Source organism: Perognathus longimembris, chromosome 2, assembly GCF_023159225.1.
Source record: "Perognathus longimembris pacificus isolate PPM17 chromosome 2, ASM2315922v1, whole genome shotgun sequence".
NCBI lineage: Eukaryota > Metazoa > Chordata > Mammalia > Rodentia > Heteromyidae > Perognathus > Perognathus longimembris.
The window spans coordinates 129,730,953-129,758,092 of NC_063162.1; the positions used below are offsets into that span (position 1 = coordinate 129,730,953).

A 27,140-nucleotide genomic window follows, 5' to 3' on the forward strand; every position below is an offset into this window, starting at 1 on the left:
GTGGTTTTTTTTTTTTTTTTTTCAATTTTTTTTTTTTCCGGAGTCGAGCGGGCGCTGCTAGCGGAGGCGCCATATTGGAAGGGACAAAACTCCGGCGACAGCGAGTGACACAAATAAACCCCTGGACCCCTTCGTTTCCCCAGCTCTAAGGGCCGCGATGTTGTACCTAGAAGACTATTTAGAAAGTGAGTGCGCGGCTCCGGCGGTGGCTGCCGGTGGGGCCGGCGGGCGGACGGGCCAAGGCGCGAGTGGACGGGCGGGCGGGATGGCGGGAGGGAGGGGGGGGGAGCGGGGGATGTTTCTTTCTCACGGTAACTGGCAGCCTCGTTGTGGGCTGCCGGCTCCCTCCATACCCTGCCCCCACCGACGCACGCACGCACGCAATGACGCCAGCGCGTCCTGCTCTCGCCGTTGGCTCCGCCCCCTCCCTGATGGACTCTCTCTTGGACAGTGATTGAGCAGCTTCCCATGGACCTGCGGGACCGCTTCACAGAGATGCGCGAGATGGATCTGCAGGTGCAGAGTAAGTGTGCGCGTTTCCTTGGGCTCAAATCGACACCTGCGCCGTCTAGGCCACTCGGCCTGTGACCCTTGTCACAGATCCAGCGTTGCTTTTGCTCCACATCTACTTTGTTGGCTTTTTGCGTGTTTGTTTTGTTTTTGCTTTTTGGCAAGGGAAAGTCATCAAGGATTATACATTCCTTTTTTTGTTGTTTTGCTCCCCTTCAAAAGTTGCTGTGTGCAATAAAAACTGCTTCGCTGCCATCAGTGTTTTAGTAGCAATCAACATAAATATTGAGAAGGTTTTTTCATTTGAAGATGTTTGGAACTTAGACTTCAGCCTTCCTAGTGTGTTGAAGTGCGTTCCATTGAGAATTTCCTCGAGAGTAGGAAAAAAGGAAGGAGTCGTTAGAGAGCCTGGTGAACTTGGCATGGAGAATTTTGACAAGTCAACACAATTGTCAGTCGCAAAATCATTTGCTCAGAGTAAGTGAGGAAAAAAATAGGATTTGACTGAGAGCTTCCCGTACGGGGAGAGCTGGAGATAGACAGCTTCGAGTCCTCATGCATTTGAACTTGTCCTTTTGTTCCCACAACTCTGCATGCACTTCTGCGCCCCCCCCCCCCCCCGCTCATGAATGAACTTTTTTCAGCGGTCACTTTCTTCTGTTGGGCATATTATATTGTGGAAGTTTGAATTGTTTTCCAGCTACATCCCAGTCTGTTTACTTTAATGTCCTTAAAATGTTAAAGGCTCACTGCATTAGTGTTCTCTGCAGAATGGAGAACTGCACAGACTCTGCTGTCACATCAGGACGTTGTTCATTTACTTACTGACTTTGTATTGCCACATCGGATGGGTTTTCATTGTGATAAAAAAGTGATCTGAAGATTTAAATAATATAGATAAATGAAAATGTGTAACACTGGATACACAGCAGACATTAAATAAATGGTTTCTATTTTAAAACGTTTTGTGAATTTTAATTTTCTAATATTTTGGGTTTAGCTTAGACTATGGGTTTGTTCAACAGTATTTTTTTGGCAACGATTAGAATTTTCTGAAGATAATTGGTGTCACAGGTCAACAAAAGATACCAGCATGTCAACTTTTAGCACATGCTTATTTGAAGGGAAATACTTTTAAAAGATTAACTCTTAAAGAGTTTTTCAGAATCTTTGAAAAGCTACTATGCAATAAACTATCTTTAAAAGATGAATGTAGTGAAACTATTTTGAGCCATTTATGTAACAGCAAAGTTTTATTTTTTCATTTTATTTTTAGGCAACATACAGTAAGATTCTTACTCTTGGCATATACTCTCGAAAAAACTTAAAGAATAGTATGTTAAGTGAATAATGTATTAGGTAAATAAGTGATTATTGCTACTGCTTTCAGATGTGATCTGAGGTGATGGAATGCTTAGTGACATATGAAAAATGCTTACAGTATTTTCTTTTTTTTCATTTTGTTTTGGTTTTCAGTGCTGGGAATTGAACCCAGAGCCTTGCTTTTACCAGGCAAGCACTCTGCCATTGAGCTACACTGCAGCATATTTTTATCATTTTGTCTTAAAAAAATGTGACGATTATCTAGTACTTTGAAAAAGCAGTTGTATTTTGCCATATTTAGTTGAGGTAATACAATTAATTCCAGGACTGTCCTAAAAAAAGCTATGGTATAGATCTTACTTATGTTGTTGGTCTTATTATTTGGAAAAGTTTTGAAACAACAAAAAATTGTCAGTAGGAAAAATATTCATTTTTTAAAAGTAAGGTAATGAAGGCATTGTATGATATGTAATCATAGCATTTAAGGTGACAGCCAAGTAAAGCAGTATATTTTGTTAGGTGAGTTTTCTTTCTCCAAATACATGTATTTCCACTTGGTCTATGAATTTGACTATCTAAATATGAGATGTTTTTATGATGCCAGATGCAATGGATCAACTAGAGCAAAGAGTCAGTGACTTCTTTATGAATGCAAAGAAAAATAAACCTGAATGGAGAGAAGAACAAATGGCATCCATCAAAAAAGTAAGCAGATGATGCGGATAACTTGTCAGTAGATACTGGGACCTTTGCTACAGATATTGTATAGCTGGTTAGGTGGTTTATTGTGGGTCATAGCTTTATGTACAGGGATTTTTAATCATGAAATCATTATAACTTTTTACATTGTTTATATAATTGTTACCCAGTGGAGAATTACAGAACTAAATTTTAACGTGCTCTTTTTTTTGGGGGGGTGAGGGTGTCAGTACCAAGTTGCAACTCAGTAGTAGATCATACATGCTCTGCTTGATTGTTTCCTGGCACTCTACCACTTGAGTCAGTTTTGTTTGTTTATTTTTTCTGGTTAGTCTTTTCCAGTGAGCCTCTGGACCTCAGCCTCCTAAGTTACTAGGATTATAGGCAGAAGCCACTGGTGCCTGACCCATTAAATTTTTTTTCTCTTTATATAGTTAATTAATTTGTCTTGTGGAAATGTAATATTGTTCTCCAGTTTGTCCACAAATGGATTGAAACTAGATTTTTTTTTTTTTTTTGGCCAGTCCTGGGCCTTGGACTCAGGGCCTGAGCACTGTCCCTGGCTTCCTTTTTGCTCAAGGCTAGCACTCTGCCACTTGAGCCACAGCGCCACTTCTGGCCATTTTCTGTATATGTGGTGCTGGGAAATCGAACCCAGGGCCTCATGTATACGAGGCAAGCTCTCTCGCCACTAGGCCATATCCCCAGCCCCTAAAACTAGATTTTGAACATATTTTATATGTTGCTGGGTATGTAAGTTGATGGGCACAGAAAAGAATCTAAAGATTCCTAAAAAGGATATTTCACTTTAAAACTCTAAAATTTTACACAAATGGGATCTAGAAATACAATTTAAGAAAAATGTATCGGTTTTATGGGGCATTTTTGAGCTCTCTTCCGGATTAGAATGGACAGAAGTTCCCATCCCAAGGTTTGTTTCAGGGTATGATCTAGTTATTAAAGCATGTATTCGAAAAATAACTGAAAAGATGATTTAGTCATGGCTGCAATTTAGATGTGTGGTGCTGGTTAAGTCTTTTAATATCACTCAGTGGTAATGCCTCTTTATACCCAGTCTTCATTGAATTGCTCAAGGAGCAGTATGAAATTGGTTTAGATAGGATAGTAGTTGTGTTGTTTATTCTATCATGTGGGGAAAGACTATTCTGTTAGGAGGAACAAAAAAACATCTGTAAGAGAAGTGATCCTGGCCTGGAAGATACCTGGTGGCCTAGGGGTTGTGAGTATAAACACTACATATATGCATTCCAAAGTCATTGATCACCCTTGGATCTTTTTTTTTTTTTTCTTCCCTCTTTTCCTCATTGGGGGGGGGGGGGGAATTGGATATAGGGTGTTACACTTGCTCTTGGCTTGGTGCTGTACTACTTGAGCCATACTTTTAGCCCTAGTTTTTGCTGTATAGAGTGAGTTTCAGGGACTTTTCTGTCCAGTCTGGCTTCAGATCACAATCCTTCTAGTCTCAGCCTTCTGAGTATCTAGGATTACAGCCACTATTCTTTATAGATTTATTAAACATTTGAGGTAGCACAACTGGAATATACTCCCAAATTGTTGACAACTCAAGGAAACTCATACATCCTGTTTTCTTTTTTTTAAAGGGTAATTTTCTTTATACTATGGAAAAATCAAAAATGTAGAAATGTATGAAAATTTTTACCTAATTTGCAATGAGAGTTATAAAACAATTGGATAACAGAGAGATACAGATCAGAATCCATTCTATAGCTAGTCTTTCATTGTCTTTTTAAAATTTTTCTTTTTTTTTTGTGCTAGCATTGGGGTATGAACTCAGACTTCACAGTCCTGCTTGACTTTTTAAGTCAGGGCTAGTGTTCTACCACATAAGCCACACACCTTTATATCCAGCTATGTTCTGGCTAATTGCAGATAAGGGTGTCTTGTATTTTTCTGCCCACGTTGGCTCTTCAAATCTTAGCCTCTTGAGTGTCTAGGACTGTAAACGATGGATAAGCAGCTCTACTTCCATTTTTATTTATTTTTGTTGTTTTTTTTGCCAGTTCTGGGGCTTGGACTCAGGGCTTGAGCTCTGTCCCTGGCTTCTTTTTGCTCAAGGCTAACACTCTACCACTTGAGCCACAATGCCACTTCTGGCCATTTTCTATATATGTGGTGCTGGGGAATCGAACCCAGGGCTTCATGTATACAAGGCAAGCACTCTTGCCACTAGGCCATATTCCCAGCCTATACTTTCATTTTTAAATGGAGTATAACCATGTTTTACATGTTAGATAAATCTTAATAATTTTTTCTTTTTAATACTATTTAGTAGATCACATAGCTTTTTGTCCTATAGAGGGTAGACATGCAACAATATTTCCTTATATCTCTTATAGGAATTCTGTACATCTTTCTTTAATTCCTGGTCATTGTCCATAATTTCTAATTCTTCCTTAATCTCATCTTTCCAGTAAGAGAATTTTTATTACTAAGATAGGCTGACAACAGTGCTAATGAATATGCAGTTTATATTATACATAGTATATTTTAAAATTGTTAATTTATTCTTGAAATGAAAATGTTTCCATTTAGGACTATTATAAGGCCTTGGAAGATGCAGATGAGAAGGTTCAGTTGGCAAACCAGATATATGACTTGGTAAGTAAAGTGAGTGCATGTGAGTGAGTACTGTGCTATAAATACTAGAACTATGGATTACAGTTTAATTTTCATTAGCTTAAATATAGTAAGAACAGAGTAAAACTGCAATACTGTTCTCTTGATCATAAGTGTGTTCATTTTTTGTGATAGAGAATCCCTTGTGTTTAGTGGATCAAGACCCTTCATATCACCATAGATTGCTGCTAAAGTTGTGTGTGGTTCAGTCATGTAAGTGCTGTGTTGGCAAGAGTTCTTAGCAGTCTGCTTAAAACAAGGACGAGACCAGGCATCAGTGGCTTGCGGCTATAATCTTAGCTACTCAGGAAGTTGAGATCTGAGGATCACTATTTGAAGCCAGTTTGGGCAGGAAAGTTCATGAAATTCTTATCTCCAATAAGAATATCTTCCAGCAAAAAGCTGGAAGTAGAGCTGTGTCTCAAGTGATAGAGCACTAGAATTAAAAATGGCCCTGAGTCCAAGCCTCAGGACAGGCACAAAAACATAAATAAAAATGAGAAAGAGTGTTTAAGTCAGTGTTTATCTAAAGGATATTACTTGTTTTCAGGGGGCAAACATGTTTTATATAAAACTTATAAAAAGGTTATTTCTTGTAGCACTGCTTCAGAAAGATTGAATACACCTAGAAATCAGATACAATGCATAATTATTTCTCAAATTGATGCCTTTATGGTGACATAATAGATTTCAATGAAAAGATACTCTTTTTTTTTTTGTGCCTCAGAATAAAGTAGAAAACAAGTTCTTACTTTAGGATTACTTTAGCATGTAGAATTCACATTTATTTTTGCAGTCTTTTGGGGGGTTTATATATTTTAATATATAAATAGTGTATAACATTCATCCTAATATTTAATGACTATCAAACTTTAGAGACTACCTGCTTTTAAATCGTATACCAGTGTAACTTTAATTCTTATAAGCAAGTTATATTTACTGGGTTTTTTTGTTCTACTTTTTATTCCTTTACTAGAGGCACTCCATGAATTTAGATAAAAGTTTATAAAACATTTCTCTTTGCTTTTTAAACATGTGTATGTGTTCATTTGGTCTTACTGACTACACTATTTCTCCATGTACTGTAATGGAATTTTACTGGGTATAATGGAAAACTAAAAAGTGTTGACCATTGACGGCAGAAAAATTCCAATAAGATTCCATGTCCAAAACAATCAGCAAAAACATGAATGACTAGGGGCTTGGCTAGAGTGGTAGAGTGCCAGCCACAAAAGCAAGCAGAGTTAGTGCCCCTGAGTTCAAAGCACAGGACCAACAAAAGAAAGTCAAAATGAATAGTGAATCTGCCCTTATGGCTTTGATAATTGGCTGGAAAACACATTCAGGAGTTCAAGTGGTAAACTCAAACAGAAGGATGTAACAAGTAAATATCAGTAGGGCTCAGTACTAAGGGATCATTCAAGTTTTTGTTGGTTTTTTTTTTTTTTTTTTTGGTCAGTCCTGGGCCTTGGACTCAGGGCCTGAGCACTGTCCGTGGCTTCTTTTTACTCGAGGCTAGCACTCTGCCACTTGAGCCACAGCGCCACTTCTGGCCATTTTCTATATATGTGGTACTGGGGAATCGAACCCAGGGCTTCATGTATACTAGGCAAGCACTCTTGCCACTAGGCCATACTCCCAGCCCCCTCATTCAAGTTTTTAATTGAACTGTTATACCCATTTATTTGTTGATTTCTTATAGGAAGTGACGTGAGTTTTGGAGTGTCCAGGGCTAGATTACATAGTGTTTTGAGGAGAAATTATTTTATTCAGAGGTAATAGCATAGATGGAATGAAATTAAAAATCTGCATATGCAGATTACATGTGGCTCCTCACAGTTTTACCCTATGGAATGGATTTTAAGAGACCTAATGGAAAGAAATCTTTTAGGTATTGCTTTGCCATGAGAAATAAATATTTTTTTTCTTTTTTTTCCCCCCAGTCCTGGAGCTTGAACTCAGAGCACTGTCCTTGAGCTCTTTTTGCTCAAGGCTAGTAATCTAACACTTGAGCCACAGTGCCGTTTCCAGCTTTTCTGTGTATGTGGTACCGAGGAATCAAACCCAGGGCTTTGTGCTTGCTCGACAAGCACATACTCCTGGACCATAGTCATCTATTTTTTGACCTTATACATTCTGGTCTCATTTCAGTTGCCACATACTGAACGTGGTCATTCATACTTTCTGTGTATTTCTTTCTTGTTTGTTACTCTTTTTATCCAAGTACTACACCAGTTGAGTTCTTGAACTCTTCTCCATATTTTCCAGTGTCTTCCACCTTTTTCCATTACTTGCCCTAAGATGTCACAGGCAACTGCACAACTAGACATGCAGTCATAAGATTGTTGTGACTGCCCATTTCATGGTTTTTATTATTATTGAGCCCTTTTCTTTTATGCTTTTTGCTTCCCCAGTAAATCCATCTTTTTGCTTGAGACTGTCTTTCAGTGGTGGAGGGATATTCCACAGTTATGCCATATGTGGCAGTAATAATCCCCTCAATCATGCAATTAAAAAAAAATCTTGCACTGTCAATAGTATGAGGTTTTTAGGGCTGGGGATATAGCCTAGTGGCAAGAGTGCCTGCCTCGGATACACGAGGCCCTAGGTTCGATTCCCCAGCACCACATATACAGAAAACGGCCAGAAGCGGCGCTGTGGCTCAAGTGGCAGAGTGCTAGCCTTGAGCGGGAAGAAGCCAGGACAGTGCTCAGGCCCTGAGTCCAAGGCCCAGGACTGGCAAAAAAAAACAAAAAAACAAAAAAAAAATAGTATGAGGTTTTTGATGAGAACTTCCTGAAGTACCTTAGGGTCATGTAATTTACAGGTTATCATTTTTTCTATTATTTTACTTTCTTACCCTTTAAAAGGTGGTGTTTCTCCATTTACATCCTTCTCTTACTGTTTTTTTTTTCCCACTGCTAGAATTTGAACTCAGGTTCTTGTGCTTGCTCAGCTGGTGCCCCATCACTTGATCCATACCTCCAGTCCTTCTTTTTGCTGATTATTTTGAAGATAGAATTTCATGAACTTTTCTACTCAGGCTGACCTCAAACTTTGATCCATAATCTCAGCTTTCTGAGTAGCTAGGATTACAAGCATCAGCCATTGGGTATAGGAACCCCAGAATCTTGTGGGGGCTCTGATTGGCTGTAGATTTGACTAGTGTTTCTTTGATACCAGTGGGCAACCCTGGTTGTTTGGTCACTTATCCTATTCCTAAGACACAGATTATGGGTGTCTGACCTCCTGTAGTAATCCTGTGAAAAGATAAGAAAATCCTTGCATGTACTTATTCCAGTACTTCCTGGTATTCTGAGTGTGTTAACTTTTATTTCCTGCTTGTTATCTGCCTCTTAGAATGTGCCCTTTTATTTATTTTCCTATAATTCTCTTAAGCTAGATCTGGGGCCATCTGAGTCGGGAGAGACAGCCTAGGTTTAATATGCTGGTCAGATAACCCATTCCTAACCCTGTAGGTAAAATAAAGGATTAATCACTGCAGAGGCCTCTCTTCATCTGTCTCCCTGGAATCTGCTGGTCAGAACTAGCAAGTGGTGCCTGGCAATTTGCTTCTTCTTTTGAGACAAGAGTCCTCTCTGTACATTCCTGCTTCAGTCCCCCAGTATACACTCTTATTATTTCAGCCCTTTCTCATACCTTCTATTATATAATTATATCATTTGTCTCATCTTGATATACGAATTGACTTTTAGTGAGACATATTTAAGAGGAAAACTTATCAATTTGGTGCTTACAGATGTGAATGAAAAACTATCAGTTATGGATAATTATTAAAATGTAAAGATAATTGTATATCTTATGCTTATGTTTTATAATACATATTCTAGTGTCTTAGGTTTGACTATAAAATAGAAGATACCTTGTCAAATTAGCTCATTTCTCTGAAATATCAACAGAAAACATCTTAAGTGAAAGTCTATAAATACAGCTTTTATGTTTCTGTCTAAAATGTTTTACAGCAGCATTATTTCAGATTTTAATTTAGACTCTGGAATAGTTACATAGACTTTACTAGTTGAACACTTCCAATTTGAAAACTCAAAATATAAAATATTTCCTAATATAAAAATCTTTTGAGCATTGACATGATGCCATAGTGTAAAATATTTACATCTGACTCATGTTACAAGTCTCAATCAAAATGCTGGTGCAGTAAAATGCCTTATGCCTTTAGGCTATTTGTGTAAGGCATATATAAAACAAGTTTGTGTTTAGAGTTGGTTTCTGTCTCCAAGGTATCTCATTATGTATATGCATGTATTTCAAAATTGGAAAACCTGAACTTAGAAGCACATCTGACCCAATACCTTTCCAATTACCGACACTCATACCTCAATGAGGTTTTACATAACACGATACTTTCTTACATTTTTTTTGTCAGTTGTGTGGCTTGAACTCTGGACCTGGGTGCTATCCCGGAGCTCTTTTGCTCAAGGCTAGCACTCTACTACTTTTGAGCTACAGCACCACTTTTGGTTTTTCTGGTGATGAATTGAAGATAAGAGTCTCACGAACTTTCTTGCCCAAGCTGACTTTGAACTTTGGTCGTCAGATTTTAGCCTCCTGAGTAGCTAAGATTACAGGCATGAGCCACCAGTGCCCGGCTTCATTGCATTTTTAAAGTAAAATATTTTATTTACTTTTTAGCATCAATAGTAAACTGACTTAGGCTTGCGTATTATACTGATTCCTTCATTTAACTATTTACTTACTGTGCTGAGTACCTCATTTAATATGGAATGAACCCATACTACATAATATTAGCAAATGAAGAATTTGTGGTGATAACAAAAATCTTACCCTGTTAAAATAATTTCCTTGTAGAATCCTGATACTGATAGTTATTAAATACTTAGTCACCTGTCACTACTGTAAGGATGAGCTAAATGGCAATATAAAATAAAGTTGATTTATCTGTGCTCTGATAAAATTTGAGAGTTAAGTTAATGCGTGAGTGGTTTTAGTACTCTCTTGCACTGCTCGATACCCTTGAACATGCTTCTCTTTTATATCCTTTTCTGTTCCTGAGATGATTGTATTTCAGACCCACATTTTACCTATAAATTTGAGGGTTCTTTATCTGATAACTCTAATTAAGGAAATATGTAAGTTTGACCTTTTGATTTGTCTCTTGTCCTTATTTGATTTTTCCCTTGTCCTTTTAGCAAGGTGATTAGATGGTAGTTTATATGCTAAGGCCTTAAGTATTTGGAGCAGCGTAAGATAGGTCACAATTTCATCTACTTTAAATATAATTTAGAGATGTGAAGAACCATTTTTATGACTTACTAGAGAAATACTTTGCCATTATAGTTCCTTTCCTTCCCCAATTTACCCTTCTATTCACTATGACAAAATTGTCACATGGATAAAATTTTTATCTCTTATTGCTGTGGATTTCAACTTAGAACCTAACCTCATAAACTTTTTGCTTGTTCTAAAAGGTCAGCCTAGATACCTTTTCTTTTTTAAAATTTATTGTCTTGGAAGTGACAGACCCTGTAGAAACTTTAAAAAGCTGTGTCTACTTTTAATTTGGGTCTCTCAATGACACATTTAAATATTTAATTTTTGAAAAGTGAGAGATTCAAAAGAAAAAGGAATGAATGATAACTATGCAAAACTATTAGAGGATGTTTCTCTAGTTGTTGGTGTTTGTGTAGAAATGCTAAGTACAACTTAAATATTTTAGGAACAAGAACATGATAAATATTTCCTTTTTTTCCGAAGAGTTTACAAAAAGAACAGTTGTTTAAGTTGGGGCATTAAAATTTGGGATTGTAGAATATAATTTCATGTTCTAGGAAAAGAAAGCTTTTCTGAATAGCATTTGTTGGCATTACATTGGAAATAAATCAATAATTAGACTTTGCAGCCAAATGTTGGGACTCAATGGCTGATGGAAAATCTCTCACGTAGACCCTGTCCTCTTTACTACTTTAAGTCAGTCTTTCTGAGTCAGGGATATATGAAAGGTGGTATAGACTAGGTCCTTGCTTTTCCTGGTACTTAGGCAGCCATTCTGGTGAATGGAGTAGGTGCTTTACCCATTCATATAGGTAGAAGGATTCATGTAGATAGAGGAAATCACTTGGTAGAGGGAAGGCCTGTAACAGATTTCAATTAAATTCAGTTTAGCTTTTATTATGGCCATTTTATACTTATTAAAGTATTCTGGTATTTTATATCTTAGGTTAAATCTTGTGATCAACTCTGACTTCTAATTTGATTTAATAAAGCATTGATACAGATAAAATAATTTTCATTGCCTAATAATTGCTTATGTTATTAATCTGTTCAATTTTTTTGGCATGACCAAGATGTAAGTATAACAGAATAATCCTACAAAGCTGACCACATCAAGTAGCTAAGGCTTTTCTAATTGGGAATTTGGTTTTGAAAGTTATAAATTCTTTGAGTTTTGTTATCTTTTATGAACTATGTAGTATTAAAATACTCACAATTTTCTATGCTTTCATGTATAATAAACTTCATCAGTAATGTGTTTATTAAAATGGGAAACCTAAAATGCACAAATTTCAAATAGTATATGTGTATTAAAAAGTTCTTCATATCACCCTAATATCATCCTTCAACAGAACTTGCCCTTTTTGGCATTTAAATTATTTCATTCTTTCTTTGTTCTCTGGGTATACTGTTTGTCTTTAAGTCACTATATAGTATAATAGTATAACATGTAGTATATATCATATCATTACGTATAATATATATTATTGTTACTACTCCTTTCCACTATTTCATTACAGCCCTCTACCTCCTTTAGTCTACCACAGCCCAATGGTACATTTTGTTATATTTTCTCTTTATTAGCTATTTCTGATTGTTTATTGAACTGTTACTGATCTAGACCTTAATTAATCTTTGTTATGATAAAAATATTTGTTAAACCTTTATTGCTGGCCAAGTTCAAATTCCTGTTAGAGCAAAGGATTCTCATTGTCATTTATCCTCCATTTAATGCAGTGCTAACTACATAACAGGAGTTCAGTATATATTCATAGTATAACTCTAGCTAAGGAAATTATGGAGTGTTTCCATTGTATTGTTTAAGAATTTCAATATTTGACTATTCTCTTTTCCCTTGAGATTAAATTCTGACAATCAGAAGATACACTCTTAAATATTGGAGGTCTTTGTTCATACTTTCTCATTGAAATGGAGATTCTATGAAAGTATGCTCAAAAATTACCTGCATGGGGCTGGGGATATAGCCTAGTGGCAAGAGTGCCTGCCTCGGATACACGAGGCCCTAGGTTCGATTCCCCAGCACCACATATACAGAAAACGGCCAGAGGCGGCGCTGTGGCTCAAGTGGCAGAGTGCTAGCCTTGAGCAGGAAGAAGCCAGGGACAGTGCTCAGGCCCTGAGTCCAAGGCCCAGGACTGGCCAAAAAAAAAAAAAAAAATTACCTGCATGTTCTTTGAAGAGGAACAAGTGTCCATATCATGCAGTTTTTAAGGTTTCAAATAGAACAATAATTACCTCATCTGCCAATTTCTAAAAGGAAACATATGGGAAGCTAGAAGGAAACTGTACTTAAATCACTGAAAAATCACAAATATAGTTGATCCTAAATAATATAAACTACAACTAATGGATCAGTATAATGGATTTTCCAACGTCAGTTATTTTATGCTTCGTTAAAAAAGAAATTGTTCGTTTCCCTATGCAAAAGTTCAGAGGGCGTGTAAATGATGAAGTATAATTTCTCACAGTAAGATCAGAGTTACATTTCATTTCTTAATATATTAACCCACATGAACCTTGGATTTTTCTCTTATAAATGGAAATAGTAATAACTCACCTCAAGAGATCAAGAACCAGAAGAGTTATATTGAATGCATCAAATAGTATGCATTACATGATCTCTACATCAACATCTAACATAAATATACTTTGTTGTTTGCTGTTTTTCCTTCATCTCAAATACCGATTACTTACTTGAATTTCTTATGTAAATTTTTACTCTTTGCTTAGTGTTTATAATAAAGTTATCCCTAATTATAGCAGGGATCTAGTAATTCTAGTGTTTGAAAAAGTTGTTAATAAAGCAGTGTAAATACTTTGAAATAATTTGGATTGTATTTTGTTTCACTTCAAAGTAGCAAGTTTGAAATTAATTGAAAAGCTATTTAACATTTATAACAAGACATAGCTGCTAGTTTGAAGTGTCATAATTCTGTGAAATTCATCAGAAGGTCTTTTAAGTAAGTGAAGAAGTAAATTCTTTTCATCTTCACCAGAACAGTAGTATTTAAATAAGATCATTTTAATCAGACTTTTTGGGAAATGAAGTTTTCTGTCCCAAATCTTTTGTTTGAGTCATTTACATAAATGTTTACAACTATAATGGACCTGCTTTTTCTGCCTTAGAGCAATGTATGTAGAAAATAGAGGAGCCTCTTGTCTTTGTTATCATCTAGGTAATAGTTATGGTGTAGTACTATGGATGGTTTTATTATATGTAGAGGCAGTTAAGATGGAAGTAATAATGAAGTATTTTGAAAAATAAATCAGCCTTGTAGCTCTTCCTTGCATACTCTAATCCCTAAAGTTTTCTTTTGTTTACATATTTAAATTCTCAAAGTTGAACATTAGAATATTTTCTAACAAATTGATATTCAGATTTCTTAAGAATGAAATTTGGGAGATTAGCACCCTTAGTAGATTCAAAACCTCTGAGGCATAGGTTAATTGACCTGCTCAAGGATACTTAAGCAGATTTGCTAAAAGAACCAAAGATTTAGATTTCTTTATTAAGCTGACACTTTAACAATATCCCAAATTTTGGCTGTTATCTTTGATTTTCTTTGAAACAGGTAGATCGACACTTGAGAAAACTGGATCAGGAACTGGCTAAGTTTAAAATGGAGCTGGAAGCTGATAATGCTGGAATTACAGAAATATTAGAGAGGCGTAAGTAAACTTTAGTTTTCCCTCGATATTGGGTGGTACAGGTGCACATTACTGAAGAGCCACTTGTCCTACAAGAAACCTTTTAGACCTGCCCTTTGTGGGTGGTGTTGTCCAGGTCATGTAAGTTGGAGCCCAGAAATTGCAACTGCTTGGGTCATGGATACTGAGAGCAATATGTAGAATATCATTCCACTCTTTATGAAGATAAGTCATTCCTTTTTATTGTTTATTTATATTGCTTGTTTTTTGGGATGGGATCTTAATATGTAGCCTTGGCAGCCTAGAACTTGCTGTAGCCCAGTCTAGCCTCAGACTCTATACTCCTGCATTAGTCTCCCAAATACCAGGATAGCAAACAGGTGCCACCATGCTGGGCAAGTCATTCCATTTTTAAATATCCACATAGGCTAGTTAGAAACATAATCATCAAGAAACAAATTAGCCACTGTCATCAATATATTCATTTCTGTAAACTTAGGTTTTAAGGAAGAATGTTAGTTGTTTTTTTTTTTTCTAAAACACTCCATAAGGGTTTTCCTCAACTATATGTACTGAGAAGGATCTCACTGGTTCCATACTTCCTCCACTTAAAGACATCTTTCCTAAACTTTTTCTTATCAGCAACAAGCCAATATTACTATTTTCTTGCAAGGCTCAACTTCATCAATTGCTTGCAGGGATTAACTTAATCTCAATTTACTCATAAATGCCCCTGAAGTTAAAAACTCAGAAAATACCTTAAAATGGCAGTAGGGCCTGTTTTTCTCACTAATGTAAATGTCTTCCAAACTAAATGTGTCAGTTATATAAAGGCAGACAGTGTGGTGCTAGGCCCAGGAGGCGCTTAGTAAATGTTAATAGAACCAATTAGTGACTGATTTCTACTCTGATTTAATTAAAGTGTTCAAATGTATTTTTATTCCCTTGGTGCATTTCAGTAGGACAAGTATGTTCCTTTTTCTCCTCACAGATGAAAGGTTTCTTGACAGTTCTAGGCAATGGATAGCTCTGTTTATATGCTCGTGTGAGCAAGCTAGAGAAGACAGACACAAATACATTTTATTATTCATAGTTATATTTTGACTTTGAAAGTAGATCCATGTTTTTGATAACCATCTAATTTATTTGTGATACTCTGATTCTGGAGGAACCCTGTCCAAGCACAATAACTTTCTGGACAAGATAAAAATAGTATAGAGCTGTTTTGATTTTTGTTTTAAGTGCTGATAATAGCTAAGAGTAGTGGCCATCCATGCCTATTCAGTACTGCAGGAAGGTTGATAAAGCATCCTCTAGGAACACAGAAATGAAACTGAATTGGATAAGCTATAAAAACTGCTTTATCCTGAACCTTGCCATAATTTGATCTCAAGGGACCAAAAACTTATCCAGAGAATTTCTTTAGGAGTATCTTAAAGCTTGGTGTTAGAGATTCTATTCTCACCCTTTTGCAAAATCTGTAGCTTCCTTTAGGAAGTCTTTACTATTATATGCCATTTTCTTGTGTCTAGAATTACCTTTCATATAGTCATGTCTCCACTGACAAGAATTTTAGTAAAGGTTCTTCATCTCCACTGTAAATGGGATTTTCTAGACCACACTACTTATTAGGCTTATACTATTGGTTCATCCACTAATGAGACCACCACTCTGGTGAATTCCCTAGTGAGACATTAGCATACCTTGAGCCATTTTGTACGTAAGGCAAAAGTTGAGAAGTCGCAATCTTCTGAGACACAGAACAATTGACGTGGAATTGGTAGTGGTAGCTCTGGACTGTCTGGCTTACAGGTGACACAGGCAGGTGTATCAGAGCTTGATAATCCTCTGCTGGGGAGGAAAGGTGTGTCTTGTAGTGGTTGACATGATTATGGTGATATTTAATAATGGTTTTTATCTCTGTGTATCTCTCTTTTTTTTTTTAAGGATCTTTGGAATTAGATACTCCTACACAGCCAGTGAATAATCACCATGCTCACTCACACACTCCAGTGGAAAGTAAGTTTGGTTTGGTGCAGCTAAGTTCTAAATGTAATTAAAATCTTGCTAATATTGCCTACATAAGCAGTTCTACTTAAGCAGTTGAAAAGATTTTTATAAGGTTATTTTTTTCATTTTAATTACAGACTTTTTCATTTGGGAAATGCCTAATTTATTTGGGAATAGAGTAGTCTGTTTTCTGTGAAATTAATATAGAGAATATATATTTGAAGTAATAGCAGTGTATAATTTATAGCTACAGATGTCTGGTTCTCTCCAGGAATGTTATAACTGAGCCAAATAATAGACTATTTCATAGTGAGCTCTTTGTCTTTTTCATCCTTGCTTCTCTAGTTCTTGGTGTAATGTTGGGCATATAATGAAGTCTTACATGGTTGGTGGGTTTGTGAGTAAAGCAGTTTTTAGATTGCTATCATTTTTAATGATCACCTTGATGACTACTGACGTGTGTGTGTGTATGTAATTTTATTTTTTTGGTTGTGTGGCTTAAACTTGGTGCTTGGGCGCTGTCCCTGAGCCTCTGCTCAAGGCTAGGGATCAACCACTTGAGCTGTAGTATCACTTCTGGTTTTTGAGTAGTTCATTGGAGATAAAGAGTCTCCCATGGACTTTTCTGCCCAGGGTGGCTTCAAACTGCAGTCCTTAGATCTCAACCTCCTGAGTAGTTAGGGTTACAGGCATGAGCCACTGGTGCCAGGCTATATTTATTATTTTTTTATGAATAAATTTAATAGGAAAGAAGGATTAATTGGAAACTATTCTGAATGGGATAATGAGTTTGAAAACAGATCTCCCCTTATGTTATATGTGAAACTATAGTCCATTGCTGGTGATCTTTAGTATTTTGCTCCTGAAATAACTAAAATGTGTACTCTGCAAATATAATATATCAAGCAGAGAGTTGAGCTTGTTCTTTTTTCTGAGTGAATAATGTCCTATGTGTCATGAAGAGCCCCAGTCTTGACTACACTGGTTTATAAATGGACTTGTCCATAGTTCTCTAAAGTTTAAAAACAGATGAATTTTTTATTTATATTCAGAAAGGAAATATAATCCTACTTCTCACCATACGACAACAGATCATATTCCTGAAAAGAAGTTTAAATCTGAAGCTCTTCTGTCTACCCTTACATCAGATGCAGCTAAGGAAAATACACTGGGTAAATTTAATTTCAATGTTTTTGTTTGTTTTGTTTGTTTGTATTAGAATAAAGGGAAATGAAAGCATTCAAAGTTAATGAATTGTGACAGTAGGAAAAAAGGCAAGTGTATTCCACTATTGCATTGACTCTACAGTACATGAAGAATTTTAATTTAATGACTATATACTGGCAAGTAATGTATCTTAAACACTGTAACATTATGTTCTTTGTAACCATTTTTATTATTCTATACAGGATGTCGAAATAATAATTCTACAACCTCTTCCAGCAACGCTTACAATGTGAATTCTTCCCAACCTCTCGCATCCTATAACATTGGCTCATTATCTTCAGGAACTGGTGCAGGAGCTATTACCATGGCAGCAGCCCAAGCAGTTCAAGCTACAGCACAGGTAAAAAACAAAAGTATTGACTCTTGTCCACATCATTAACAAATTTTAATAGAAACAATTCGATGAAAGCAAATAGTCTTCTGACTTTGAATCATTCTATTTTTAAAACATTTATTTCATGAAATAAATAGGAGTTATCTGACTAAAAATGAAGAGTGAAAAACCTGCTGAATATACAGATCTTGTTCAGACTCTTCTTGAGATTATTGCCTATGTTCCACAGCAGAGCTGGGACAATTCTGTGTTCTCTGCCACTACTTGCTCTTGGACCTTTTGTTCGCTTCCGTTTGCTTATTTCTATAGTTTTCCTTCTTAGCAAAATTTAGTATACATCTTTACATGAAATGATTTCAATGAAAATAGCAGTTTAAACAAAACAGACAAATATTAGATGAACCAGAGATCTTAGCTGTAACTTGTAAAACTTGAAAAAGAATATCTATATATATTAATGCTGTCAATGAATGTCTACTTAAGATGAAAGAAGGACGGAGAACATCAAGTTTAAAAGCCAGTTATGAAGCATTTAAGAATAACGACTTTCAGCTGGGAAAAGAATTTTCCATGCCCAGAGAGACAGCTGGCTATTCATCATCTTCAGCGCTCATGACAACATTAACGCAGAATGCCAGCTCATCAACAGCCGACTCCCGCAGTGGCCGAAAGAGCAAGTAAGTTTGTTGTACTGTATGTACTACATCTCTATGCAAAGTAGCCAGTGTACCTACCTGGTGTCCCAGCTATGTTAACAAGAGATGTGGTATAACACAGGTTGGAAGACATGTTCCTTTGTAGTGCCTTTCTTTGAAGAAGTAGTTTTTGAAGAGTTAGGTTAGAATTGTTTTTTAATTTTTCTAGAATAAATTGAGTTTTTTAATAAATGACTACTGTTGGTTTCATGACTATCGATTATAGTAAGAAATTTTATCGAACTGCTTTTCAGCTCTTATTTTGTTAGTTCAAGGTAAGTTAATAGAAAAATATAAGTTATATCATGGGAATTTCTTTAAGAGTTTTTCATTTTGGTTAATAACAGGGTCCCCCAATTTGGTATATATATCTATATCTATATCTATATCTATCTATCTATATATATATATCCCAAAAATTGAGTAATGAAAATGTGCCTGAGTTTTCTATGTAAGTCTTTTTGGATGAGTTGTAAATAGGAAAATTTAGCAGCAATTGGCACTATCCATCCCTGACTCATAACTGAATTTGAAAGTTGGATATTTATAAACAATTAAAGTTTAAATGCTAAGTCCAAAGAATTAGTTGCCTAATAATTGTGTCACAAATGTACATTTAAATTTTTTTTTTTGTGAATACTCAAGGATATAAAAACCCCTATGGAACTGTTAAACTTTGCTAAACTTTTTTTTTTTTTTCTGCCAGTCCTGGGGCTAGGACTCAGGGCCTGAGCACTGTCCCTGCCTTCTTTTTGCTCAAAGCTAGCACTCTACCTCTTGAGCCACCACTCTGGCTTTTTCATAGATGTGGTACTAAGGGTTCAAACACAGAGCTTCATGTATGCAAGGCAAGCACTCTACCACTAGGCTACATTCCCAGCCCTGTTAATCTGTTTAAAAAGTCAGTTGTAATGACTCAGATTTAATGTACCTGCTGGTAGTATGGATGTATTAAAATTTTTTAATTTAGAATGTCATCTGATGTTGAAGTCCTATATTTTAACATTTGTAATCAACATTGAGCTAATTAGAGAACTTACTAATTTTAATACCCTGGGTTTCCTGTCTTGGACATGGTGGCTGTTCTCATGTCAACTGGTTGTCATAATTATTCTCATCAAGTGCTTTTGTGTAATTTAGATTTTGATGAAGAATAATTAATAAAAAGTCGAAGAATGTAAGGTAGCCACAACTAGTACTAATTCTTAAAATATTGCAATGGTAGGTAACAACTTTCATTTAAATTTTTACTTTAAAAACATTTTAAAGTGGCCTAATCATGATCTTCCTACTTAGCTTAGGTGACATGTGCATTACCGTACCCAAATGAGATGAAGTCTCTTTTTGCCTGTTCTGGCCTTGAACTGTGATCCTCTTAGTCTCTGCCTCTTAAGCAGTGAGTTTTACAATCCTAAAATGCTGTGCCTGATGGAACCATGAAAACATTTTTAAGGGATTTTTCTGTTCGATGCTCTTATTTTCCAGAAAACAAAAGGTTTCAAATATAAGTAAGCTACTGTAACTTTTTCTTGCACTAACTGTAGTGTATTTTTAAATCTAACTACTTTAGCTTAGTGTTAGAAATTCATTTGTACATTTATTGACACTTCATATCATTATGTAGGAGTTATTCTTGGGTAATTTACAATGATGAATTACTATAACTATTATCTTTTTTTCCCAGAAACAATAACAAGTCTTCAAGCCAACAGTCATCATCATCTTCCTCCTCCTCTTCCTTATCATCGTGTTCTTCATCTTCAACTGTTGTACCAGAAATCTCCCAACAAACAACAGTAGTGCCAGAATCTGATTCAAACAATCAGGTTGACTGGACTTACGATCCAAATGAGCCTCGATACTGCATCTGTAATCAGGTGAATGTCTGGTCTTTGCCTTTGTGAACAAGTAGAAGGAAGAGAGCTATTTTATATTCTTTTTTTTTGGGGGGGGGGGAGCTGTCTTGGGGCTTGAACTCAGGGCCTGGGTGTTGCCCCTGAGCTGATATTTTGCTCAAGCTGGCTTTCAACCACTTGAGCCAAAGTGCCATGTCCAGCCTTTTCTGAATAGTTTGTTGGAGATGAGAGTCATCATGAACTTTTTTGTCTGAGCTGGCTTCGAACCATGATCCTTAGAGCTCAGCTTCATGAGTAGCTAGGATGACAGGCTTAAGCCACCAGTGTTTGGTGCTGTTTCATTTTTAAGTGTTTTTTTTTTTTTTTTCCTCCAGTTAGAATACTCTGGCCTACATACTTTCCTCATTTCCTTCTAAAACTGACATGTTTGTTATGTTTGCTATAGATGCAAAAAGTATAAGGATGGAAGTTATCCATAGTCTTGGCCCTTGAATGTGAATGTACCACAGTACTGTGCTCACAACATACATATTAGCAGTCAACAGAAATTTGTCTTTCAGTGCTATCTTGAGACTGAAGAGTCTGCTAGCTGATTCAGTTTCTGATGAGGCTACTTTTCAACCTGTAGACAAGAGCAGAAAGAACAGGGAGACAGAGGGATCAGTGATACACAAACATGAGGGGGCTCTGGTTTTACCTTTAAGGTACTTGCTCTGTCAAATTAAGGTCCTACCAAGGTTTTGTCTTCAGATATAGAGGAGTTGGGCTTTAACCTGTGGATTTTGGAGGGATACATACATTCATTTTCTAACAAATTTGGTTATCTATATGTGTATGTATCTGACAGCAGTGATCATAAGGTATGTATTTTTTGTAGTTAGTTTTTTTTCTTCACTCAATCATATACAATTAGTACAGCTTTTAAAGGTCATCTTTTTTACCTTCTAAAAATATTTTTTAAATTTCTAGTTAACATACTATAAATACCTTGCCATGGTTTACTTTAGTGACTTTACATGTTTTCGAGTATTAATGATATTATAAGTTATTTTATAACTCATAAATCTAATTTTTATGATGATGTTTTAGAATTAAAATTTAACTATATTTGTTATAGACCACCATAATATTGCTAGAAATTGATTACTGAAACTGGGTGAGCATGCTCATTTTCTAAACCCTCTCCAACACTAAGTATTATTTTCTCTTTTCAAATATGTACTAATTTGACAGTTTTCTATCTCATGATTATTTCAGTTTAGTATTAACATTGGTTTCTTGTTTTTTTTTTTGCCATTTTTATTCTTTTTTTTTGCCAGTCCTGAACCTTGAACTCGGGGCCTGAGCACTGTCCCTGGCTTCTTTTTGCTCAAGGCTAGCACTCTACCACTTGAGCCACAGTGCCACTTCTGGCCATTTTCTGTGTATGTGGTGCTGAGGAATCAAACCCAGTCCTTCATGTATACGAGGCAAGCACTCTTGCCACTAGGCCATATTCCCACTCCCCTTTTTATTCTTTTATGTTAAACTTACTTCTGTATTTTGGTCTTGTTCATTAGAGATATTTTGCTTGCTTTTGTTTTTATTATAAAATTGCATTCCTATGTAGTAAAATGAGAATCTTCTTCCTGGTTAAAAAAAATCAAAACATCTGTATAATATATCCTTAATGCTTTCTTTTGATATGTGGTCTGTAGTTGCATGCAGAGTAGTTCATTTTTACAAATATTATACCCTATTTCAGTATACTTAATATGTAACATAACTGTGTAGTCAGTGAATTTCTCTATAGATTCTAATATTATAAACAGCCAATTTGGATTTCAATACCTGTTACCTAGTCTTAATGAAAATATTTAATATTTTTTAATTAGGTATCATATGGAGAAATGGTGGGCTGTGATAACCAAGATGTAAGTATTCAGTTTTTCTATAGAGATGAAAAGACTCATGGACTGTTGTTACTTAAATATTTTTACATCTCCAATCTATAAACCAAGTGTGCATTTATATTAGTTACATTATACTAATACAAGACTACACAATATAGTAGTAGTATTCTTAATGGGTTCCCTATTTACATTTTTAAAACTAAATTACATGATGTGCTGTGCAGATTATATTTTTTAACAGTGATATATTCATTTTATATGAAAACTATTAAGTATCTTCTCTCTTTGCTAAAGATACTGGGTTTACCTAGAGTCTTGTTCATGTATCACATTGAACATACAACTTTAAAATCATGCATTCTTCTAGGAAGCAAAATGGTAAGGCATAATTGGAGGACAGATAGGAAGTTATTTCCCTCTCAGTAGTGTAGGTAGTATTTCTGAATGTATGCTACAGGCATCAGCTTACAGCTACTTCTGATATAAAAAAAGACTGAAAGGAAGGAATTTCTATTTTAGGAAGCTTAATTTAGTTGGATACATATTAAATGTGGAGAATATGTTTATCTTATAATTTGATTCCTTTCTTACAGTCTTACGGCTTAACCTTTTGTTTGTCTTTCATTTTGAATATTGTGGCAGTATTGATCAGTCGTGTCAGAATCCTACAGTTAACAATAGTCTAAAGAATGAACGCGATTGTCTTGGTCCAATAGCATTTATGCCTTGCCCTGCCTTGACAGGGTAGGGACAGATGCTCTTTCCCCCACCTTTGGGCTGTTGGTGACTACTTGAAGTTTTGCCTCACCACATAAAGAATACCACCCTAAGCGCTCTCTTCATGCAGTTAGGTGAAAATGATTAATGGGATTTCTGTGAATACCAGGACCATAACTTCTAGCATCCCTCTTGTACCTGTTATGCTCCTGAGTGTGAAGACTTTCTGTGAAATTGTAAAACTGTTTTGTCGGTTTCAGACAGGAATGTTACCATCAGTTTGTCTGTATCTGTGTCTGTCTATGTGTCTGTGTATTTAAACTAGGATCTTGCTATGTAACCCAGGCTGTCTTCAAATTGAGGCTCTTCCTTCCTTAGCTTCATTAGTGCTAATGACCAGCTTCCTTTGTGCCTTTAATTAAAACTAGTTTATTCTGCTTCATAAGGGAGCAAATAAGGTGATAATTTTTTTAACCTTTAAAATATAAAGTACATTTATTTTCTTGATAAAAATTTCACCTGGCTTCTTTTTGTCATTGAAAGGTAGTATTACACTTGGCAGTCCAAGTTAATGAGAATGAGTTTTAGTTTATATATAGTGCTCTGGGAATGCATTCCTGGAGTCTCCATTATCAAAGAAGCATAATTTTTATGTGCCTCCATTTTCTTATATACGAAGTATACCCGTTAGACTTAAGTTGTTTCTAAATAATCCTATATCTAAGAAAAACTTATTTCACACATCTCTTTTTTATTAAATGGACTATTCAGTCTCTGGACATTTTAATATATTATTGGTTCTTTAGAAGTACCAAACTCTTCTTTGTAAATTTTCCTTTCTAGTGCCCAATAGAGTGGTTCCACTACGGATGTGTTGGATTGACAGAAGCACCGAAAGGGAAGTGGTACTGCCCCCAGTGCACTGCTGCGATGAAGAGGAGAGGCAGTAGACATAAATAAGGGCAACATTTCATTTAAAGAAGAAAACAACTTTAGCTCAGCATTTTTATAGGACACTGAAAAAGAAGAAAGAGAAAGAAGAAACAACTCATTTTCAGGCAACTACTTAAAAGATTTACATAGACAATCCTACAAGATCTTGAGCTTAAAATTTTATGGGTTGTATTTTAATTATGTAAGTAAATTATTTATGCACTCCTGGTGTACTATGAATATTATTCCAGTTAGCCTTGGATTCTTTCTGTGGCCAACATATGCAGACATTTATACTCCTCAAGCATTTCCTCAAAGTAATGGGCATTCTATAATTTAGACTTCGAAGAATTCCAGCAATGACGATTTTAAGAAAAGTATTTTATATTCAACAGGTATATTCTGCTGCATGTACTGTACTCCAGAGCTGTTATGTAACACTGTATATAAATGACTGCAAAACAAAAAAGTTAGTCGTTCAAAAAAGAGTTTAAGATAATGGTTTTTAAAATGCCTTTATAATAAGCTTTGTTTCTTTGTGAAACTAATTCAGCAGGCTGAAGGAAATATAGTTCATGTGTTAAAGTGGGCTGGCGTCCTCTAGAGTACCTGGGTACATAAACAGAAACTCCTGTAAGTAAAAGCTAATTTGTGCCATTAGTCTTTATATGTTTCTGCATCCAGATAGAGTGCAGTTCATGGGGTGGGGGTGGGGCTGAACAGGAGAGGGTGTTAAAGTCATTTTTATACCAAATGTGTTTATTTTTTTGTGCAAGTAATCCTTAAAATTGGAATTGTATTAGGTGTTAAAATAAAGTTTTTAAAAAATTACCTGTATTTATACTTTACACAATAATGAAAATGTCTTAATTCTAGTTAATTTCCAGATTTCATAATCTGAAAAGCACAGAGAATCGGGACACAATGCTGTGTACTCTGTGATTTCTACTTAATAATGCTTGGAGATTGTGTTATGAATATGAGAAAGACATTTTTAATGTAAATGTAAAGTGCCAATGTATTTTTTAGACCATTTCTCTGGTTTTTCCTTCAGTCTAAGGGACATAAAAGAAACCTAATTACAGCAGATAAAGTAGGAGAGATAGTACTGATAGATGTTTTCACTGGAGGCACTTAGGCCATTATGAATAAAGAGAGAGACCCTCTAGACTGGAGCTTAAAATTCAGCTCTATTATTAATTCCACAGCATAGTGGTGTGACAATTAATTCCATCTTTAATCACTGGGCCTTATGAAACCAGGGTGATACCGGCTGTAGGATGTCCTTAAAGCACTCCTAAGGTTTTATTCTAGAGGTGCTATTTATATAGATTTTACATAGCAAAGGTTTTATGTAAAATATACTAAGTCTGGTATATAGAAAAGTCCTTACAACTTCAAGGGTAGTTATTCTATCATATTTCCTTTATGTTGAAACTGTTTGAGTCCATCAGATTTGTGCTTTAATTCAAAGAACTTACCCAAGTGACAGTGTAAAATCTATGCAATGCTACCCAGAGGATGAGATAGGAGATGTCAAAGGTCTCTTCCAGCTTTGAGATCTGTGAGGCTGAACTACTGTGGTCTTATAACTTTCAGCCTCCTCCAAAAGTTAGATTTCAATTTGGATACTCATGATTTTGTAGTAGCATGGGTATTATGATTTCATGATAGTATTTTCATGGTACTATTATAAGCCTTTAAGAAGTACTCTCTTAGTATTATGTTCAGTTAGCTTATTAGTATGTTGCCTGGAGTTGCTCATGTGAATAGGTTACATCTTCTCATTTTATAATTTGAGTTTTCTGAAACTGGTTGAAATAAAAGGGAAAAGCCTTATGCATAGCCTTATTTTCAGAGGAAGGTCTTTGGCTGAGTCAGGATCATTTGTTTCTAGCTACTACAACCCCTTTGTTTTCTAATTCTACTTCTTATAACATCATTCAGAAATACTTTGACAAGTTCTGAACTGAAACGGAATACGTTACGAATTGTATATAACGAACAAAACCATGACTATGTGCAAGTATTTAGTAATGAGTAGAAACTGTTAATAAATTATATAGATAAATATATAATGGGCCAAACATAAAACTACCTCATTTTTAAAAAAGTGGCCAGTTACTAGTATTCTCTGTTGATCTTTACACCAAGGGCATTCAAAAATTTTGTTGTACAATATTCATGTAACAGTTGGTCGTATATAAAGTTCAAATGTGGTTCACAATTTATAGGTGGTGAAAATTAAGGCCTTACTGCTGTAGAGTGTTTATCTAAATGTTCATGGTGACACATTTGAAGCAATAAATGGCTTAATTAAATGCCTAAATGAAGCTGAGTGTTTGATAAACATATCCATTCTTTTGAAGGGCAGTTAACTTTGTGGCTCTTTACTTTTTAAGAGCAAACTCCATGTAGGTTAGATTTTCAGCCATCCTGTGTTGGTGCAGCTTTAGTGCGTTCTATCCTTGGACAGATTAGTGTATCATAAGTGAGTTCTGAATGGCTTTTGCAGACAACAAATTTTTAAAAAAGAGGTCTCTTAGCTACAAGTGGGTTTTAAGAGAAAATACCCTCCAAAGATCCCCATTAAGACCTGGAGGCTGAGGTGAATGTGATAGGAAGAGAAGAGGAGCCTGTGGGATCCAACGTGGTAACAGCCAGTTTAATGGTTTACTTTATGCCATGGTAGATGCAGAAAGCACTGTGGGAACGGGAAGTTAATGGCAAGAAGACTTGACAAAGAAGGAATCATTTGAACTCAGTTCTGAGGACGGAAGTAGGAAAGTTTTCAAGACAACTTCAGCCCCATGTAATTCTTGTCAGGGAGTTTGGAATAGTTGCTCCTTTGGGAGGTAGATTGAGAAGGAAGAAGATTTCACATACTGAGGAGAGTGTGTTCATGCATCACATTTTACACTGCCATGGAATTCTTTTGTAATGGTAGCAACATTTCTGTATTGTTGGTTAACCGTGGTTATATTAATAGTTTAATTATAACATCCAAAATAATAAATCTAGAGATGGTCTAAAATTCATCTGTCACATAGTGCTAAATGTTATTCTTGGGGGTGATCTACTTTTAACTATCTTTGAATTTCACTTAGATGATAAAAATCTAAATTACTGAAACAGTTTGTGATTCTGGTGGAGAGTAAGTTTAAAGTGATTCAAAGATAAACTCCTTATTTAGTTTTTAAAAAGTTTGACAAAGGGATATATATCACCTTCTGGCTATTTCTGATTTAAAAGTAGTCATATATGTGTTGTCAATATTTTAACTAATGCATTGTTAGAAGTATAAACAATAAAAATACTTCCTCAAAAGTAGTTTAATAATTTTTTA

General features: G+C 35.6%; 1 protein-coding gene across 2 annotated transcripts; it reads left to right on the forward strand.

Moving 5' to 3' along the window:
- Positions 1 to 26,127, forward strand: Ing3 (inhibitor of growth family member 3). 2 transcript variants are annotated; one of them, XM_048340121.1, is made up of 12 exons: positions 1 to 185; positions 452 to 523; positions 2,438 to 2,538; positions 5,107 to 5,172; positions 14,055 to 14,151; positions 16,078 to 16,149; positions 17,193 to 17,312; positions 17,550 to 17,707; positions 18,185 to 18,378; positions 20,081 to 20,273; positions 22,127 to 22,165; positions 23,705 to 26,127. In XM_048340121.1, the coding sequence occupies exons 1-12, from the start codon at positions 158 to 160 to the stop codon at positions 23,819 to 23,821; spliced, it is 1,257 nt and encodes a 418-aa protein (XP_048196078.1). In that variant the 5' UTR covers positions 1 to 157; the 3' UTR covers positions 23,822 to 26,127. The 2 variants fall into 2 exon arrangements, with proteins under 2 accessions (XP_048196078.1, XP_048196079.1); XM_048340122.1 differs by having other exon boundaries at positions 21 to 185; positions 17,232 to 17,312.
- The last annotated feature ends 1,013 nt before the right edge of the window (positions 26,128 to 27,140 follow it).

What these genes read in the sequence shown, in the direction of transcription:
- Ing3 (XM_048340121.1), top strand. Translation starts at nt 158, where the DNA reads ATGTTGTACCTAGAAGACTATTTAGAAA. An exon ending in AGCTAAGGAAAATACACTGG is followed by an intron (nt 17,313 to 17,549) that starts GTAAATTTAATT and finishes TATTCTATACAG; the next exon opens with GATGTCGAAATAATAATTCT. An exon ending in CAGTTCAAGCTACAGCACAG is followed by an intron (nt 17,708 to 18,184) that starts GTAAAAAACAAA and finishes TGTCTACTTAAG; the next exon opens with ATGAAAGAAGGACGGAGAAC.